A 14,956-nucleotide genomic window follows, 5' to 3' on the forward strand; every position below is an offset into this window, starting at 1 on the left:
ACACCTACCACATGTCAGGGAGAATTATTCTAAGTGCTGGGGATAGAATAACAAAAACGAGGCCTTTGCTTCTATAAATTTGTATTTTGTGTATTAATTTCTTGTCACTATAACTAAACACATGAGGCAGCATAACTTTATAAAGAAAGGTTGGTTAGGGTTAAGGTTCTGAGTTTCACAGTTGAAGACTGGGTGGGCCCTCTGGTTGAGCCTATGGTGAGGGTACTCTTGCTGGCAGAGAGTCCTGAGCTGGAACAAAGCAGCACATGCCAAGAGCAAGCAGAGTAGCTGGACCCATCTCAACTTTTTAAATAATTAATTAATTAACTGTGGGGAGCAATCCGGACTAGACTAAGTTACTCGAATTAGGACTTATTCTATGCATCTGCTCTCCCACAATATGGCGCTGGGAGAGAAGTAAACAGCTTCCGCACAGCTGCCTCCAGTTCAACCAATTAACTGTAGGACTTGCTCCTGATTGGAGAGCAGCGTACTCGGCGTGTGGGCAGCCGAGTTGGGATTGGCGGAGGAGGACTATAAAGGAGGAGAGAGACGGCATGCACCAGAAACATCTATGGGGAACATCTAAGGGAACATCTGTGCAGCCCCCGAGAAGAGCCGGCCGGCGGTGTGCCGCTCCCCTGCGGAAGTGGGGAATGTGGCCAGGGGGAACTGCCCTTCCACGGAGGTGGAAGGGATAGTAGCCAACCCGGGAAGAACCAGCAGCAAACCCGGGGAGGGCCGAGCAGACGAAAGAACAGCGCAGGGTCCTGTGTCGTTCCTCCACGAAGAGGGGGAGCGACATTAACTTTACTTGAAAGCAAGAGAGAGAGAAAGATCTCACATTTATTGGTTAATTCTCCAAGTGATCACGATAGCCAGTGCTGCGACAGGCCAAAGCCAGAAGCCAGGAAACCAGTGGATGTGGTTAGCAGGGACTCAACTGCTCAAGGCTGCCCCCCAAGGTTCGTATTATCAGGAAGCTGGAATTGGGAGTGGAGCTAGGACCTGACCCCAGGCACTTTGATATGGGATGTGGGCTCTCAAATCACATCTTAGTCATTAAACCAAATGCCTGCTCACCTACCTGGCTTTTATAACCAAGCCTCTTGCTAGAATTACCTTCCAAGGGCACATCCTCAATGACCTAAGGATCCGATAGCTAGGCCCACCTCCTAAACATCATGACTGGATTAAGATTCCACCCTCTTAGTAACTTTTGCTGTGACTTTAGGGTCTAAACATTCTCACGAGTTTAGGAGCCAAATTATGTTCAAACCACAGCATTCAGAGTATACTGCATTTAATCAGTGCTCTGAAATTGTTCTACTTTTATGACTACTTACCTCATTTAATACATAGTAGTAACTTTTAAATTTATTTTACAAGATTTATTATCATTGTTTACCATTTCTATATAAATGTTTTTATAACATACAACATTTCAGGTTTTCTCCTTATTAAATTAATATATGTATGGTTTTGGGGGCTGCCGTTGTGGCATAGTGGGTACAGCCACCACCTGCAACGTCAGCATCCCATACGGGCGCCAGTTTGTATCTCAGCTGCTCTGTTTCTGATCCAGCTCCCTGCTAACGGCCTGGGAAACCAACAGAAGATGGCCCAAGAGTTTGGGACCCTGTCATCCAAGTGGAAGACCCAGATGAAGCTCCTGACTCCTGGCTTCCACAGCCATCTGGAGAGTAGACTAGCAGACTGAATCTTCAGTCTTTCTCTCTCTCCTTTCCTCTCTCTGTTAACTCTCTCAAATAAATAAATAAATCTTTAAAATATATACATTTCTCGTAAAAAAACTGGGAACTTTTCTACACAGAAAAACCATATGTATTCTTACCCCTCAGATATAACAACTGCCATTTTCTTTTAGACTTTTTTTCTATGAATTTGATTTCAAGTAACAGAAAATCTGATTCAAACCTGTTTAAATAGTGAGGAAAACCTACTGGTTCATATGAATGAAAAGTCTACAGGCAGACTAGTAAGGCTGATTCAGGAGGGGCTTGATCTCACAACTCAGCATGCCATCAAAGTTCCCATTTGCTTTCTTCTGTCTGCTGTGCCTACCTTGGTCTCTGCATCATTCTAGGACTGGCTTGTCTCATGGTCCCAAGATGACTACCAGCATCTTCCTCTTCTCTGGCAAAAAGAGAAAACATTTCATTCTTTGCAAAGTTCTGAGAGTCATTTCTACTGTACTGTATTAGGGTTAATACTCACTAAGCCCAAAGAGATGCAGTGCACAAGTGGCCTAGCTTTGTCACAACAAAGGTGGAGTGACTTCACCTTCTCTAGACGCATATGATCTCTAAAGAGAACATGGTGCTGTTGGAAACAGGAAAGGGAATTTTAAAGAAACTAAATGTTTTTTTAATTTATTTTTTATTTTTGACAGGCAGAGTGGACAGTGTGAGAGAGAGACAAAGAGAAAGGTCTTCCTTTGCTGTTGGTTCAACCTCCAATGGCCGCCATGGCCGGCGCGCTGCAGCCGGCGCACTGCACTGATCTGGTGGCAGGAGCCAGGTACTTATCCTGGTCTCCCACGGGGTGCAGGGCCCAAGGACTTGGGCCATCCTCCACTGCCTTCCCTGGCCACAGCAGAGAGCTGGCCTGGAAGAGGGGCAACCGGGACAGAATTCGGTGCCCCCACCGGGACTAGAACACAGTGTGCCGGCGCCGCAAGGCAGAGGATTAGCCTAGTGAACCGCGGTGCCGGCCGAAACTAAATGTTTTAAAAGAAATTTCATGGGGCCAGCCTTGTGGCATAGTAGGTAAAACCACCACCTGTGTTGTCAGCATCCCATATGGGTGCTAGTTCAAGTCCCAGCTGCTCCACTTCCAATTCAGCTCTCTGCTGTGGCCTGGGAAAGCAGTGGGAGATGGTCCAAGTCCTTGGGCTCCTGCACCCACACGGGAGACCCAGAAGCTCCAGGCTCCTGGCTTCAGATCAGCCCAGCTCCAGCCATTGTGGCCATTTGGGGAATGAACCAATGGATGGAGGACCTCTCTCTCTCTCTCTCTCTCTCTCTCTCTCTCTCTCTCTCCCTCTGCCTTTCAAACAGAATAAATCTTTAAAAAAAATAAATTTCACAGTTTTAGACACAAACAACATATGTTGTCACCCTTTTATCTTCCTCTTTTTTATTCAACTTTGACTACACTATAAGAATGGTTCAGAGTTTCAACTTTTTAAAAGAAGACCATTCTCAAAATTTCACTCAATAGGCATTAATAATGGTAATTACAGATCTATATGGATTTTATGATGTTAATGTTTATAATTTTTATAGTGTTAATATTAGTAAATGAGGGGCTGGCATTGTAGCATAGTGAGTTAAGCTACATGGGTGCCAGTTTGAGATCAGCTCCCTGCTAACGCACCTGGGAAAGCAGTTGAAGCCCAAGCACTTGGACCCTTATACCCATGTGGGAGACCGGATTAAGTTCCAGACTCCTGACTTCAATCTGGCACATCCCCATGTGGTTGCAGCCATTTGGGGAGTGAACCAGTGGATAGAAGATCTCTATGTAACTCTGTCTTTAAAAAAAAAAAAAAAAAAACTGGTAAATGAAAAGTGTTACTAAAAGTCATGTGTATGAAAGTCATGAGAAAAAAATCTGAACTACTTCATTTTTGGAAAAAAGTAAAATTCACCAATTCACATGTACATCAGACTACCTCAACATGTGTCCTACCTGACCACTGTCACTGAATCAAACCACTTGCTTTATTCCTCCTGTCAATCTGGAGCCACTGGAATTGAGGAAAATGGGGTATCAGCACGTTCAAAAGCTACGGGTCCCATTTACTGTAAGTGGAAGTTAAGATTCATTTACAAGCGTTCCTCCATTGGTCTGTGTAACATTTAGCTCTTCCTCTTTTTTCAGTTAACAATATATTAGAGGTCAGCATCCGGCAGAATCATCAGCAGATGTGATGGTGGAATTAAAAGCTTTTCTAATGGCACTCATTGGTAATTGCTTATTTAAGGATGACTTTTTAATGAAGTCTTTCATCTAGAAAGAGACTATTTCTAGACTGCCTCTCCACAAGCTGTTCTCAGAAAACTCATTCACTTCATACAGATATCTCTTCAAACCACATATTCCGCTCTGCCTTTTCTCTCGCTTGAGCTTCTGTTTTCTCTTTAGGCATCTGCCAGAAAGCTCTATGAACATGTGTTGATTCTTTCATGTGTAGTCAGTTCACAGGATGGAGAGGTCTCTCATGCTCATTCTTCCTGACTATCTAGTTGTTCTCAGACCAACTGCTGAATTTCCTAGAGCCTCAGATGGACTGAACTAGGTAATTTCTCAAGCTTTTAGATTTTATGTCTAAAACCAGATTCACTACCTTTTGCTTGTAATGGCTTCCTCCACTGAAGTATTTCTTTTCAGATACTAAAAAGATGGAAAGCAATGGAATTTAGGGATAGAAAAGACTTGGAAGTTATCTCAATTCTTTTTTATTGTAATGGATCAATAAATACATAGGTTCATTAACATCTTCCTCTTTAGCCCTGCTAGTGAGCTCCATCACTACATAATGTCTCTCAGGCCTGTTCCATTCTCGTCACTGTCATCATCCCAGAGCACGTCTCCATTTCCTTATATCTTGGTTCTTCCCAAAGTTACCACACTTTCTTGCCTTAAATATCTCAACAAATTCTGGGAGTGCTTCCAGATTACACATCAAAAACTAGTGTGACCATTATGACATATTCCTTTGGGAAAGTATTTAATGGCTTTACTGTGGTCAAAGGATAAGGTTCAAACTAACTCAAGGAAGCAACTTACTTTTCCAGACCTATCTTCCAGTATTCCCTTAACTAAAGTTCAGTATTTAATTGAATTAATCTTCAAACTTTCTAAACAGAAATCCTGTCAGCCATGAGAAAACTGCAATGTCCTCAACAGCTCAAGCTGGGCCAATCTGAAGCCAGGAGCCAGGAGCTTCTTCTGGGTCTCCCACATGGGTGCAGTGGCCCAAGGACTTGGGCCATCTTCCACTGCTTTCCCAGACCATAGCAGAGAACTGGATGGTAAGTGGAAAAGCTGGGACTCAAACTGGCACCCATATGGGATGCCGGCACTGCAGGTGGCACTGGCTCAGGGCCAGTGCTGTGGTGTAGCAAGTGAAGCCATTGCCTTCAGTGCCGGCATCCCATATGGGTGCTACTTTGATTCCCGGCTGCTCCACTTCTAATCCAGCTCTCTGCTATGGCCTAGGAAAGCAGTAGAAGATGGCCCAAGTATTTGGGTCACTGCACCTGCATGGGTGGAGGAAGCTCCTGGCTCTGGGCTCCTGGCTTTGGATTGGTCCAGCTGTGGCCATTGAAGCCATCTGGGGGGTGAACCAGTAGACGGAAGACCTCTCTCTCTCTCTGCCTCTGCTCTCTGTTACCTTGTCTTTCAAATGAATAAATATGTAAAAAAATTTTTTTTAAAAAGCTGGATTCAAGAGAAACAAAGCAGTTACAAGTGAAAACAGAAAACAAACAAGTGATCAGATGCACAATGCATGCCTTTTCTAATTTTAATATCTACTCATTTTTACTTGCTTTCAAATCCTTGATCCTGTGTTCTTGGCAATCTATACAGTTATCTTTGCCCTAAAGCTGCAGAGATGATTTTAAAAAATTGAAGTTGCCAGACAAGTTAAACATGCAAAACAATGCTTGTGGAGACACCAACCGGGATCGGGTTATAAATATTTTTAAATTTGAAATAACTTTGATTAGAAAAGGCTGATCCAACTACAGAGCTTCTTCAGGTTTCCAAGTGGCGCACCATGCTAGTATCCACAGCGCCTTAACTTAAAGCTCTGGAAGTTTCCTCGTTATACAACCAATTGCTTCTCAGAATACTTAAGTAGCTCCCGCCCCCGGCTTGAAATGCAACCAGTCTCGGACAGGTCCCATATTCTAAATCCAGCTTAGGGCTAACTAAAGCTTTACAGTCCTTTTTATCTCTTAAGGTCAAAGTACACTGCCGTGGGAACGGCGGAACGCAAGATTTTGACGGAGGTCTGAGTGTAGGTCCTTGCTTTTAAACTTTATGCTATAAAATAATAAAAAAAATATTCTAACCAAAAGAGTAATTGCCGGATCACACGAGGCTAAGCTTAGGTAGCGGAAAATCAAACTGGGAATCCCCCACGGCGCCGCCATTTTGCCGGCCTCCGCCGGAAGTCTGCCGGGGGAGGCTCGCGGCCGAGGGGGCGGGACCTGAAGGCGGGATTGAGGAACGTGGGCTCAGAGGCCTGGGGCCCCGGGCGAACTGGGCGGGGGGGCTCTAAGAAGAGTCTCGAGGCCAGGGGCGGGGCTTGAGGGTGGAGGGTCTGACTCAAAAGCTGAGATAGTGGGCGGGCCTGGGGGCGGGCAGAGGCAGTCTAGAAGAGGAACCTCAAGGACCGGGGCGGGACCTGACGGAGGAGCCGGAGTTTGAGGCTGGGGGCGGGACCTGAAGGTGGGGCCTGAGGGCGGGGCGTGGGCTCTTGAGGAGAGGCCCGAGGCCAGGGCGGGGTGTGGGGGCGGGGCCAGAGGGCTGGGTGGGGGCCTATGAGGACAGGTCTGAGGCTGGGGGCGGGACTGGAGGCTGGGTAGGGGCGGGACCGAGCAGCCGGCGCCGGGAGGGGCTGACAGGGCCGCAGCGGCTCGCCCCGGCCTCACTTTCTCGCAACGTGCGTGAGCTGCAGCTGCCGGCCACCAGCGGCGCTCAGCGAAGAGGGCTGGGTGCGGGAGATGAGGGTGATTTCCTCCCGGCTTGGCCTTCTACGAGCATCGACACCTGTCTCCTCGAAGCGCACGGGTTGCGGACGTAGCAGGTAAGATGGGCCCCCGGGGAGCGGACCTGTCGGGTCCTGGCTCGGCCCTACGGGCACCCGGTGCTCTCGCCCCCGCCCCTCAGTTCTGGGCAGATGGGCAGCAGCCGGCCCTCCACGCCCTGGCGCCGCGGCCCGCTGCCCCCGCCTGCCCGCCTGTGCCCGCAGCGCCTGCCACCGGGGAGGCTCGCGCAGGGGAGGGGGCGGCTTGTGCCCTCTGGGGCCTGACTTGCGGTCCCCGATGTGGGGGTGCCTCACTGCACGTGCGTCTACCCTGTCATCCTCGGCCTCTCCCCTGTATCCTGAGGGTGGCTCGGTGTCTGCCTCTCCAGAGAACCTCTGCCCAGGTACCTGGAGCGTTGCTCCAAAATTTCTTCCTTAACCCTTTTGGGTATGTTAGTTACCGTGACGTAGTGACCCTCACCTCCTCGGGCAGCTGAGCGACCTCCCCAGGCTGCCTTCCAGGTGCTGTCGGGCGGCACCTACCCTCTGGGCAGCCTGTTTGCTTGGGGGACTCCCGCACCCCTTCTGTTGGAAGGCCGGAGTCCGTCCGCGCAGACTGGGGAAGCAGTGCTGAGCGCTCCCGCGCTCCGGCTCTCCCCGAGAGCGGGCAGGAGTGGGTGAACGGGGTGACTGTTGGTGTTGAAGACTGCTTTTCCCATGGGATAAAGGATATTTGGGTGTTTGAGAGAGAGCCCAAGAGTGTAACGCTTTCTCTTTGAAGTTAATCACCCCTACTTCATTTTCACTTAAGATAGCAGTTACTTAACATTTTCAGTGGCTCACTGTTAACTAAGCCAAATATAATGTAGCTTTCTCTAGCCACTGCCCCGGGGAGTGGTCTTTTACTGTGACAGGTCAACTAACTTCTTCTATAACAAGCCTTGTTTTTAAAGATGAAAAAATTGCATGCGATTTTTTTTAAATCGATGTGGCTCCTGTTCATTTTAAAATATGCGTTAAAAAGTATATTTTCTTCCCGTTTAAAAAATACTAAGATGAGTTAAACTTGTAAGTCCTTTTGACTTCCCTCAGTTGGAAGCATTGCTTTTGTTAATATTGGAAAATGTTAGAAGAAACCTCGTGGAAAAGTGCATATCACTTTCCAAAAGTTTTTCTTCCAATTTTCAGCTAATTGAAAGTTAAAGCTGGGCATTGCTACGATTTGACCATCAACCAGAGGGAAAATGAAGTGCTCTCTCTTCACTATTAACAACTACTTAATATCGGACTAAGTTAAATTCAACACCTCCTAATTGTTCAGAAATTCATAACTTCATGACGCTTCCAGAGTAACACAAGTATCTTTGAAGAGCTAGCCATAGGACAATGAATTTTATTTGCTTTGTTAAGATTCTTATTATTACCAGAACTACAGCTTCTAATAGCAATTGCTATCATTTCTAGAAGGCCTACTCTGTGATAAGCTTTGAATAAAATATCCACACAGTAGCCCTCTAAGGAAAATTTTTGTTTTTGTTTTTGTATTTGAGAGGTAGAGTTAGAGACAGAGAGGGAGAGACAGAGACAGAGGTCTTCTGTCCATGGTTCACTCCCCAAATGCCTACAATGGCTGGAGCTGGGCCCATCCGAAGCCAGGAGCCAGGAACTTCTTCCTGGTCTCCCTTGTGGGTGCAGGGACCCAAGGACTTGAGCCATCTTCTGCTGCTTTCCCAGGCCATTAGTAGAGAGCTGGATCAGAAGAGGAGAAGCTGGATGTGAACTGGCACCATTTGGCATGCCGGCACCACAGGCAGAGGCTTAACCTACTACATACGCCTCAGCACTGGCTTCTGAGGAAGGTTTTTACTGCCATTTTTTTTAAAGATTTATTTATTTATTTGAAAGTCAGAGTTACACAGAGAGAGGAAAGGCAGAGAGAGAGAGAGAGAGGTCTTCCATCCGATGGTTCACTCCCCAGATGGCTGCAACGGTCGGAGCTGCGCTGATCCAAAGCCAGGAGCCAGGAGCTTCTTCTTGGTCTCCCACTTGGGTGCAGGGGTGCAAGGTCTTGGGCCATCTTCTACTGCTTTCCCAGGCCATAGCAGAGAGCTGGATTGGAAGAGGAGCAGCCGGGACTAGAACCCGCACCCATATGGGATGGCGGCGCTTCAGGCCAGGGCGTTAACCCACTGGCGCCGGCTCCTTTACTGCCATTTTGTAGTTGAAGAAACAGATTTAGGCTAAGTGATTGGCCCATGGACTTGATAAGGAATAAAACCCAGAACTTAACTCTTTTCACTGGACTGCTATTTTAGCTAAAACTGTTGATTTAAAAAGTCTCTCTGTCTAACCCTGGCTGTCAAAAAAAAAAAAAAAAGTGATTGGAATACATTGAAATGTTTGTGTGGTATAAATAAAGGGGTCTGAGCAGTGTGAGTCATTACTTCAGGTGAAGAGATAGAGCGAGCTTTTGAAAAACATCAGAAGACTGGGCTAGTTCGTCACCTTCAGCACTGCCCTTCCAAGTCAACAGTCTTAAGGGTTCCAAATGTTCAACGCCTTTGTTGAATTGTTTACCAGCTTCTTACTTCAAGTATGGGTATTTGTGCCCACTAGTAGCTTTCCCAGGGTATAATTTGATGCTTATTTGGTAGACTTCAAGTATGTGAGTATTACAGGTTTTGTGTATATTGACCACTCCTGTCTAATCCTGGTAGAAAAATACTTGTCCTAATCCAGATTAAATGTAAGGTTTTTAAATGGTTTTGTTTATACCAGGGCAACACAGAGAAAATTCGCGTACACACCCCCACATATCAGTTGTTGGTGATTGGTGATCTCTGGCCTCCGTGTGAGGCTTCTTAATGTGCTGTTGATGTTTGAGAACTTGACCTGGGCATTTCAGGAGGCATGAGCTTTTATACTTTGTATGTTATGTAAGGCCACTTTATATGGTAAACCCTGAATAATCGCTTAAGATTGGCAATTTTCAACATATTAAATTCAAGTTATTAATAAAAGCTGATTAGTTTCAGAGCTGGCCAAAACTTGTGTTCGTTGTGTCCCTTGGCAGTAAGAGGAGGTTTGATAAAATTATTGTAATATTTTGGTTTTGTGTGTGTGTGTGTGCAAATTGTTGAAATCTTTATTTAGTATAACATTGGTCTTCTGCGTATAAAGTTAATTTAAAATTAATCTTAATAGAGAATGGAACTGGGAATGGGAGAGGGACACGATGGTAGGGTGGGAGGGCAGGTATGGTGGGAAGAATCACTATATTGCTAAAGTTGTACTTAAGAAATTTGTACTCCTTAAATAAAGGGTTTCTTTGGGAAGAAAAAATTATTGTCATATTAGCATGAAGGACTTGTTCCTTGTTTTAGCATTTTGTGAACATCTTTAGAACATTTTCTAGCACACTTTGAGTTCTTTAACATTTTATGAACATCTTTAGACCATTTTTAAGACACATTTTGTGTTCTTGAGCCTGTTGCTGTACTGAAAAATTTAGACTACTTGATTGCTAAAAAAAAAAAAAAAAAAAAACAAAAAACAAAAAAAAAACTACTGTTCGTGAATTAGATAATGCCTGAAAAAGCACATTGATTCATGAAGGGATAAGAGGTTTATTTAATCATTCATTAAAAAATTTCTTTTTCAGCATCTCCTGTGTGCCAGGTACTGTGACTTGTTAGGGACCCATTAGCATGACAAAATGTGCATAATTCTTGCTGTGTGACATTTGCAGCCTAGTCAAAGAGATAGGCATATATCAAAATAGTCACTGTAATGCGGAGTATAATTATAAACCACAAAAAGCCTCCTAAAGGTAAAGATCATGGTTCTGTTTGGGAAAGAATCATGACCTTAATGTGGGGTGAGAGAAGCCTGACCTGATGAAATGAGTCAGGAACTGCAGGATTTGGAGGATGAGTAGGTGTTAATCATGTGGAAAGTGGCAGATGGTTAGAGAAGAGAACGCTTTAGAGTGCACCGCATGTGCCAAGTCCCCAGGCGTGAAGGGACGATGACACCAGTATGTGTGGCTGGGGTAAAAGCAACTACGAGTGAGTTGGTGGCATTCTATCATTTTGTTCATTTTCTCCCTTACAGTCTCTGAAAGTTCTGTTTAAGTTTGGTTAAGTGATTACTGTGTGCTGAATGTGACTGCAAGGTGAATGCATGTTCATCTCACGTCCCTGTGAGGTAGATACCCTCTTTGCCCTTTCACAGATGAGGAAAGTGAGCCCAGCAAAGTTACAGTTACTGATTCAGAGTTGCTAAGTGAGCCTCTGCTATGTTCTTCCTGATCCTCAAGTCTGCGCGCAGGCTGGAAAGGACCCTCGGATCCCACTGTGGCTCCTCAACGCAACCCTGAGAACTTGCGCAGTTCCCAGAGGATCTGGACTCAGGTGGACATTCAGCAGCGGCCCTGGGGTCCCCGTGCTCTCGCACCACAGGATGGAGCTCCGTGGTGGATCGCTGAAGAGACGCACAAGGCATCACCGCAGCTGTAGTTTGGCTCTTGTGTCTGACTGAATACAGAATAGCAACGTAAATGTTTTGAGCTGACCTGCCTGTGAGAGGAAAGAGGTTATTAACCAACTCTCGCTTTTTTTCATTGTATCTTTCCCTGGTGGTATTTGAAGAAAGCATATGTATTTACTTGGCCAGAGAACTTTAGATTTACAATGTTTCATTTCAACTAGAGTTCTGATTGCTTGTCACTCTGACCCTCTGTTTTCTTTGCAGAGACCTGGTTGGAGGTGGAGGGTGACAGAAAATGCATTCTTTTTCTAATTTACCTGCAGAGAACTCAACCATTGCAGTCAACATGACTGAGATTTGGTCTACAACAGTAACACATGGATTTAATGCTACTAATGACTCACCTTCAATGGCAATAACAAGGCTTTTCCCAGCCTTACTAGAATGCTTTGGCATAGTCCTTTGTGGCTACATAGCGGGAAGGGCCAATGTCATAACATCAACACAGGCCAAAGGACTGGGAAATTTTGTCTCCAGATTTGCACTTCCAGCTTTATTATTCAAAAACATGGTTATACTTAATTTTTCCAATGTGGATTGGGCTTTCCTGTATAGTATCTTAATCGGCAAAGCTTCCGTATTTTTCATTGTGTGTGTATTGACCTTGTTGGTCGCCAGTCCTGACAGTCGATTTAGCAAAGCTGGACTATTCCCTATTTTTGCTACACAAAGTAATGACTTTGCATTGGGATACCCTATAGGTAAGTTATTTTTTTTATCTGTCAAGTTTTTAAAAAACTCGGGTGTTTTAGCATATAAACTATGCATGCTTCTCATTTATCTAGACATTTGTTAGTGACCAGTTCTTACTATTCTAAGAAACCTTTCATGTTTTTTTTTCTTAAATGTATCTTAAATTGAGATGAGTTAGATTTTCCTTCAGCTTCAGAGATTGAGGATCCTCTAAACACCTACGTAAAATAAATGACCATAACCTAGTAACCTCTGGGAATACTCTTTCATTATTAAAAAATTAGCAGGGGGAATTCATGAGTAATTTTTCTCCTTCCTTTTCTTACCATCTAAAATATATGTTATTGTACATTAACATTGTTTTTGATCTTGTTATCCAAACTTGACTGTATTGCTTGGAGTTCACTTTTTGTGTGAGAATAAAGATGATGAGGGCTCTTTTACCTTCACAGCTTTTCCTTTTTTACCCTCCCAACTCTTTAAGCAGCCTAAGTTTATGTTTCTATGTGTGTATGTTTTCCTGATAGAACAGTGAACACCAATATGGGATGTTGGGATGTTTTGAAAGGGAACAAATGTGTTTTTCAGAACACTGCCACAGAGAAAATAAGTATCTAGTAACTACTTTTTTATATAACTTTAAATTAAAATTATGCACCCTTTGATCTTGTATCATGATGTAAAGACATGAATATTGTGGATGTATTCATTCATTCTTCACTTACTCATAGGAACTGTTACACAGATGGTGCTAGTTGCTGTTCACTCATGTGAACAAAATTCTTATACATACTGAGTTTACATTTTATTCTTTTTGTTTTATTAATTTTTTTTGAAGATTTATTTGTTTGAAAGACAGAGTCACAGAGAGAGAGGAGAGACACAGAGACCTTCCATCTGCTGGCTCACTCCCCAAATGGCTGTAATGGCTGGGGTTGGGCCAGGCGGAGGCCACAAGCCAGGAGCTTCCTGGGCCCAAGGACTTGGGCTATCTTCTGCTGCTTTCCCAGGCTCATTAGCAGGGAGCTGGATTGGAAGTGGAGAAGCCAGGACTCAAATTGGTGCCAATATGGGATGCTGGCACTGCAGATGGCAGCTTAAACCACTGCACCACAGCACCACAGCACTGGCCCCTGAGTTTACATTTTAATGGGAAGATAAATAATAAAATTAAAATTGTATCAGGTAGCAACAATGGCCATAAAAAATAAAGTAGTACAGGGGGATAGGAATAAAGCGGTGCTATTTGAAGTGGGCTTCTCTGTTGACATGTCTTCTAAGCAATGACTTGAAGAGAACTTATTCATGTGTACAAGTGAAATCTACCATTAACTTTTTTTTTTTTTTTAATTTTCATTTATTTTCACTTTGCTTGAAAGGCAGAGAGACACAGAGGTCTTCTATCCCCTGGTCCACTCCCTAAATGCCCATGACAGCTGGGGCTGAGCTAGGCTAAAATTCTGAGCCCAGAACTCAGTCTGGATCTCCCTCATGGGTGGCAGAGACCCAAGTACTTGAACCATCATGTGCTGCTTCCCTGGGTGCGTGTTTGCAGGAAGCTGGGGATCAGGGGCAGAGGTGGGACTCAAACCAGGCATTCTGGCATGCTTAGCCACTGTGCCAGACTCCCACCCCTTTCTTTCTTTCTTTCCTTTTTTTTTTTTTGACAGGCAGAGTGGGCAGTGAGAGAGAGAGACAGAGAAAGGTCTTCCTTTGCCATTGGTTCACCCTCCAATGGCCGCCACGGCTGGCCCGCTGCAGCCGGCGCACCGTGCTGATCTGATGGCAGGAGCCAGGTGCTTCTCCTGGTCTCCCATGGGGTGCAGGGCCCAAGCACTTGGGCCATCCTCCACTGCCTTCCCGGGCCACAGCAGAGAGCTGGCCTGGAAGAGGGGCAACCGGGACAGAATCTGGCGCCCCGACCCGGACTAGAACCTGGTGTGCCAGTGCCGCTAGGTGGAAGATTAGCCTAGTGAGCCGCAGCGCCAGCATACCCCTTTGAAGTTTCTTATCTAGTAGTTTTCTCCTCTCCGCATCCTTAGCTTTTTCACCACTGACCCCAAGATTCTAGTGAACTATGCTTTTCATCTTCTTCTTCCACCTTTGGCATTCCTCCATCTTGTTTACCAGAAACAGAGAAGTACCAAGGAAATCAAATAAAGCAGGAGGTTTAAGAGGGAGGGAAAAACTAGACTCTTAGGTAACTAAGCTGGGAATAGTCAGAAACTAGATAGACGTTCCTCTAAGGTTGTCGAACTTTAAAATGAAATGAAAACTCCTGGAAATAAAAGGAGTCAATGTGTTTGTACGTTTCCTCAGGGGAATTAATAATGTAAATGCATCAATATATTTATGGCATAATGATCTTAGATGTGGCTTAGTGCCATAGTATTAAATATTTAATAATAAATATTGCTAGATAAAACTTTAGACGTGAAATAGAAATAGATAGTGTCAAACTCTTATAGATTAGTAAGTCCACAACTAAATAGAACTATCACTTGTAACTATAATTTTTTTTAAAAGATTTATTTATTTATTTGAAAGTCAGAGTTACACAGGGCAGGGTGGGGGCGTCTTTCATCCAATGGTTCACTCCCCAATTGTTCGCAACACCCAGAGCTGTGCCGATCAGGAGCCAGGAGCTTCCTCTGGGTCTCCTATGTGGGTGCAGGGGCCCAGGGACTTGGGCCATCCTGTACTGCTTTACCAGGCCATAGCAGAGAGCTGGATTGGAAGTGGAGCAGCCAGGTCTCAAACTGGCACCCATATGGGATGCCAGCGCTGCAGGCAGTGGTCTAACCCACTACACCACAGTGCCAGCCCCTTGTAACTAAAATTTACAGAGTACTTTCCTAAATATTCACTTCCTTTAAGTAGGGCAGATATTATTATCCTCATTTCCAAATAAGGAGACAGGCTTACAGTGAT

The 14,956-nt window shown here is 44.9% G+C and overlaps 1 protein-coding gene across 4 annotated transcripts in view; it reads left to right on the forward strand.

Annotated features, from left to right (window-relative positions):
- Positions 1-6,541: 6,541 nt before the first annotated feature.
- Positions 6,542-14,956, forward strand: part of GPR155 (G protein-coupled receptor 155) — a 48,950-nt gene continuing 40,535 nt past the window's right edge. For 2 of the 4 annotated variants that reach the window (XM_051848500.3, XM_051848498.3), the window contains exons 1-2: positions 6,542-6,844; positions 11,537-12,033. In XM_051848500.3, coding sequence (XP_051704460.1) covers positions 11,568-12,033 — 466 coding nt within the window. In that variant the 5' untranslated portion in view covers positions 6,542-6,844; positions 11,537-11,567. The remainder of the gene's footprint in view (positions 6,845-11,536; positions 12,034-14,956) is intronic. The other 2 variants (XM_008258765.5, XM_002712193.6) reach the window with 1 other exon arrangement.

The sequence above is a fragment of the Oryctolagus cuniculus genome, chromosome 3 (assembly GCF_051225735.1).
Source record: "Oryctolagus cuniculus isolate XC-2025 breed Fujian yellow rabbit chromosome 3, ASM5122573v1, whole genome shotgun sequence".
Taxonomy (NCBI): Eukaryota; Metazoa; Chordata; class Mammalia; order Lagomorpha; family Leporidae; genus Oryctolagus; species Oryctolagus cuniculus.